Source organism: Gracilinanus agilis, chromosome 3 (assembly GCF_016433145.1).
Source record: "Gracilinanus agilis isolate LMUSP501 chromosome 3, AgileGrace, whole genome shotgun sequence".
In the NCBI taxonomy this organism is placed as follows: Eukaryota; Metazoa; Chordata; class Mammalia; order Didelphimorphia; family Didelphidae; genus Gracilinanus; species Gracilinanus agilis.
Genome location: NC_058132.1, coordinates 620,597,746 through 620,603,764, shown reverse-complemented (window position 1 = coordinate 620,603,764; position 6,019 = coordinate 620,597,746). Strand labels below are relative to the sequence as shown.

Here is a 6,019-nt window from a genome sequence, read left to right as displayed (position 1 = left end):
ACATAAAATAAATACAACCTGGTGCAAAATTATATCCAAGAAAATAATCCTAAATTAAAAAGAAATAATCAAACCATTTGGACTACAGCTAGGAAATATGACAGTTTTCAATGATTCATGTGTAGCAAAATATAGAAACCTGAATGTGTATAAGGCTGATGTAGACAAAAGGTGTTTGGCTTTTTAAACTTCCACCTTTTAAAATTACCTTGTCAAACCTTCAAAGTTGTTTTCCTTTAACAGTTTCAGTGTCTTCCTAGTTACAAAATTTGTATAAAATTGTCTGAATAGATTTGAAGGTAAACCATTAGAAGATAGTTACTAACTGGCATTACACTGGCTATGTTAAGTTTCTTCTGAATTAATAAAGTATGACCTCATTATGTATTGCCTCATTATATACAGTGCCACGACCAAACTTCATTATTTCCCATTTTAAAATTAAATATTTAAAGAAGAAACTGTCAGGCACATATTCACAAGGTGTTGTTCTCTTAAATCATAAGCCTAGATATATTTATTTCTCTCAAATGCATACAAGACAATAATTATACAACAACAAATCTGATCTTCTGTTCAACAATGATTTGATTAATAAGCATTTGAAATTTACATAATTTCACATCAAGATCCTTTTGTTTTTAAATACTGTAAGTAAAAAAGGCCCCCAAAGTAACCATTTCTAATATTTCTTAGTTATCCCTCTATACAACCAAACTTTAAAAAGTTACAAACTGAACATTATACAGGATATATAAATCATTTTTAAAAATTTGAGGTTTCAAAATCATTGCTTCCCCAATATGATTCAGGAAATCCACAAACTGACAAATATAATATAGTCATAGGTAGTGAAATAAATTGGGGTGAAAAAAAAAAGAAGAGACAGACACAAGTTTGCTGTCTTAAAATTTTACTAATCCTGTCAGTAAAAGATGGTAATGTCATGAGAAATAACAGTTTAGGCTTAAAATGAGGAATGGTGTTTGTCTCAAAGACTGAGACATGCAATTCAAGTATTTTCCTATTTGATCTGAGCTCACTGTAGCAAAGAGGTGCAAAAAGAGAACGATCATTTCCCTCCGTACATTCGCTCAATGTCCGCTTGGTAATGTGTTTTAAGTTCTTTGCGTTTTAGTTTGAAGGCATCAGTCACCAGGCCAGTTTCGGGGGTCCATGGATCTGGGCTCAAACGAATTTTTACTGGAATTTCAAACTTTTCCAGACCTGCTGCCATAACATAGAAAAAAGTTTCAAAATTCAAAAGTGTAAAAAATGCCCATTAATAATATCTATTTACTCTCACCTACTTAAAATTTCATCATTACTACTGCTAAGACATAAAAGGCATGGCTTTACCAAAGTATTTCTTCTCTCAGGTTACCCAAGTATCATGAAAAGTTCATTAGAGATAAATATTATTGTAAGGGAACAAGTTCAGAAAGAAGAGACTCTTTTACCCAGCAATAACATTACTAGGTGTATATGCTAAAGAAATTTTTTAAAAGAGGGAGAAGGTGGCAGCAGGGTAGCTCAGTGGATTGAGAGCCAGGCCTAGAGGCAGGAGGTCCTGGGTTCAAATCTGGCCTCAGACACTTCCCAGCCATGTGACCCTGGGCAAGTCACTTGACCCCCATTGCCCACCCTTACCACTCTTCCACCAAGGAGCCAATACACAGTATTGACTCCAAGACAGAAGGTAAGGGTTTAAAAAAAATAAAGAAAATAAAAGAGGGAGAAGTCCCATAGCTGTAAGAATATATAGACTTTGGGTTACAGCAAAGAAGTAGGAATAAAGTAGATGTTCCCATTATTTGGGGAATGGCTGTCAAAATGCAAAATAAATTAATATAAGACCAGTCAATAGATTTTATTAAACACCTACTGTGTGCCAGGCACTGTGTTAAGTATTGGGGACACAAATAGTAAAAGACAGTCACTCTGACCTTAAGGACACATCAGTCTAATGAGGGAAGACAACAAGCAAGTAACTGGCACACACAAGAAATGCACAACGTTAAAGGAGGCTCTGATTAGCATTCAAGGAGACTGGGAAAAGACTCCAGTCGAAGGTGGGGAGCCAAACAAGGAAGACGGCACAGTTGGGGAAGTGGTTCCCCACCTAGGGAAGGCCTGGGAAAGTACAACACAAATGGGGAAGTAGAATGAGGAAACCAGTTTCACTGGATCTCAGAGTATCAGGGGGTCTCCTAAGCTGTAAGAAGACTAGAAAAGCAGAAGGGTAGAGTTGGGTTATTTTTAGACAGCAAAGAGTATTCATCTTTGACCTGGAGCTTATTCAGTAGGGGTGCCAGGCTCAGCCCTGCACTGTGGGAAGATCACTTTGAGAAGTGGGGAGACCAGCCTATGGACGACCATCATAGTCCAGGTGGGAGATGATGAGCAGGCAGTGGCCGGGTCAAAGAAGAGGAGGAGGTGGACGGGAGAGATGAGAATCCTGACAGCACTTGGAAACAGATCGAGAGTGGGGAGGTGAGAGTGAAGCATCAAAAAAAGGCATCTAGCATGCCTGGGACAATGATGGTGTCCTCAACAGCAACAGGGAAGTTTGGAAGGCAGTAAGGTTTTAGGGAAAACATTATAAATCCAGTTTCGGATATGATAAGTTTAAGATATCTAAAAAAAAAGTTTGAGATGTACAAAAAGGTGCAAGAGATGTATAAATGGAGGTCAGCAGAGAGGTTAAGGCTGAGTAAGTAAATTTGAGAATTATTTGCATTAACAGAATCCCTGAGACAATGAGATGACCTGGTGAAATAGTATAAATGGAGAAAAGGGATGAGGCCAGAGGCCTGGGGACACTCACAGTTCAGAGTACAACCTGGATGAAGATCCCTCAAAGGAGAATGAGAAGGAGCAAAAATTCAGAGTAGAAGTGGGAGAGCAATGCTATGGAAGTATTCAAGAGAACTGCAGAGACCATCAAAGGGGCAGCAGTTAAAAAGTAGGAGGCTTAAGAAAGACCATTAGATTTGGCAATTAAGAAATCATTAGTAGCTTTAGGTAGAGCAGTTTGGGTTGAATAATGAGGTCAAAAGACACTGCAAAGAATTAAGAAGAGGATGAGATAATACTATGCTGGCACAGCGGATAGGGCACTAGGCCTGCAGTCAAGAAGACTCATCTTCCAAAGTTCTCAGCTATGTGATCATGGGCAGCTCATGTAACCCTGCTTGCCTTAGTTTCCTCATCTGTAAAATGGACCTGAAGAAGAAATGGCACGTCACCCCAGGATCTTTGGAAAACTCCAAAAGGTGTCATGAAGAATCAGACTGATTGAACAGCCAGCCCTAGGTGGCTCAGTAGCTAGAAAGCCAGTCCTGGAGGTGAGAGGTCCTAAATTCAAATCTGGTCTCAGACACTTCCTCACTGTATGACTGGGCAAGTTGCCTAATCCTTACTGCTCTTCTGCATTGGAACTGATATTTAGTATTGATTCTAAGATAGAAGGTAAGGATTTTTTTTTTAAAAGAAAGAAATGATTGTATCATTACCGATTAGAGAAATGTAAATTAAAAGCAATTCTTCTGAGATATCATACAACTATCAGATTGGCTAAAATGATAAATGGGCAAATGGCAGATGTTAGAGACAATGTGGAAAAATGAAGACACTAGTAGTAGAATTGTAAACAGATCCAATCATTCTGGAAAGCAAACTGGAATTATGCCCAAGGCGTTACAAACTGTGTATATTTTTTGACTTAACAAGAGCACTATTAGGTTTGTTTCCTAAGGTGATCAGGGAAAAAGGAAAAGAACCTATATGCTCTAAAATGTTTATTGCAGTTCTCTTTGTGATGGCAAAGAACTGGATTGGGGGCATATCCATTAACTGGAAAATGATTAAACAAGTTGAGTCATATGCTTGTGATGAAATAGAAGTGTATCATAAGAAATGATGAGCAAGTGAATTTTTCTTAAACATGGAAAAACCTACATGAAATTAATGTTATGACATGTGAAATGAGCAGAACCAAGAGAACACTATATACGGCAACAGAAATATTATTTGAAGAATAACTTATATGTCCACCTCCAGAGAAAGAAATGATAGAGAAAAATAAGCAAAACAAAGTTTTATATCTACATCTATTTTTTTGTCAAATGATGTTTTCTCTGATGTAAGGAGGAGAGGAAGGGGAGGTATTTGGGAATTTTGATGTAACAAACAAATAATTTTTTTTAAAATAAGTAATGACCAAAAGGCCAGATTCAGAGAAACCTAAGAATACTTATATGAACTGATAAAGAATATACTTATTTATGATAATAAAGCATTTGATAGTGAGACCAAAAAAACTGTCAAATGACTTATTTAAAAATATACATGAGAGAAAAACCGAACATCAGAAGGGGACAACACAGAGAAGCAAAACAATGTTGGAACATGATAAATTTGAAATATACATTTCCTATATGCGCAATGCAGCTTTTAGTTTCACATGAAGTTCTTTTTATGTTCTCATTTGGGTAGGAAAATGTTTTCATTGATGTTTATTAAATTTATGATAATAAAAAGAAAATTTATTTTAAGGGAGGAGAGGAGAAAAAAGGAGCTAATTAATGTGACTACAAAGATCCAACTTTTTCTGTAGAAATGGGGAGCTATGGAAGTTGTTTGGGAAAGAGAATGACATAATTCAAGTTTAGAAAAAGATCTTATTATTTAATAGAAGAACAACATTGATTTTTTTCCCCATTACTTATAAGATTTTTCATTAACTCTGTCTATAAACAGAGCACTCACCTGAAACAGCAGCCTCAGAGAGCACTTTTAGCACTTCCTTTTCCATTATTGGACTATTACAGATCTCCTCCCAAGTCCCTCTCAGTTCTTTTTGTCGAGCTAACTCTGTTAGTTCCTTCTGGTTTGGCACAACAAATCCAATGACATAAGAATGATAACTAGAATATATAAAAGACAGTGGGTCATCAATTAATAACGGGTTTTAGATAAAACGGAAGTGAATTAGTAACTCCTGGCAGAGGATATTTACTTGATATTTTCAAATTTCTCTAAGAAATTTTAAACCATAAAGTGCTCTTAACTCCTTTGCAAATATGTGATATTTAGATGTATTTTACTAAACAGAGTTCTACTTATTCACAGTGTTTCACATCTTTAGAACTCACTGCTAGAGTAATGTTCATGTGTACCTTGATGGCTTTAAATACTACCAAAATATCAGACACCACCTATTTGCTTCAGTTTTCAAAATGGTTTCACATATTCTCTCATCTGAGTCTCATGAAAACCGAAAGTGGTGAGGTAAAGCTTTATTTTTTGGACAAAGATACTTCAGTGTAGCTTTTCATCTTTTATCCTTTACTGTTTTTCATGACATCTTATATATCTTTGATATTACACTTTGTGCTCTTTTTCTTGCACACGTCATCTCAGATGATATTCTACAGTCTACTTTATACACAATCTTCACTGCTCTTTAGCTCAGCCATAATTTTAATTCTATAGAGATTGTAGCAGTCTGTGATCAGAAAATCTCAGTATTTTTTAAGTGATTTTTTTTTAAACTTTCAGGAGCATCATGGAAGTAAGTGCTGAAAGAAATAAACAATTTTTCAAAAGCAATGCAGATCTTTCTCTAAAAAAGAGATGACCAAAAGAGATGCATTGACTGCCTGAAGACTGGCATGTCTATCCAACTAATAGGCAATTTATGGGCAACAGACATATTTCATCCATTTTATTTTTGCTGTGTACATCACTATGCCATATTTTTTTTCATTGTGAACATCTCTAAGAAAACTCTAGTATTCTGGAGCTTGATGATAATATCATCCCAATTATATCCACGAACAGGAAAATCTGAGAGTTGTCACCATCTACAGTGAATCCTTTTTATATTCTGTTAAACAGTAGTAGATTCTTTATGTGAATGTGTTTCCTGGTTTTAAGTGTTACTAAACATTGATACATTTTTTTTTTAAACCTTTATTGTCCATCTTAGAATCAAGACTGTATAGGTTCTAAGGCA

The 6,019-nt window shown here is 35.8% G+C and overlaps 1 protein-coding gene across 1 annotated transcript in view; it reads right to left on the bottom strand.

Moving 5' to 3' along the window:
• Window positions 1-521: 521 nt before the first annotated feature.
• The window catches only part of ACSL3 (acyl-CoA synthetase long chain family member 3), a 109,031-nt gene continuing 103,533 nt past the window's right edge, over window positions 522-6,019 (bottom strand). Inside the window, exons 13-14 of the mRNA XM_044670787.1 lie at window positions 4,771-4,928; window positions 522-1,230 (exon numbers count right to left, since the gene is read on the bottom strand). Of these exons, the coding sequence (XP_044526722.1) occupies window positions 1,073-1,230; window positions 4,771-4,928 (316 nt within the window). The 3' untranslated portion in view covers window positions 522-1,072. The remainder of the gene's footprint in view (window positions 1,231-4,770; window positions 4,929-6,019) is intronic.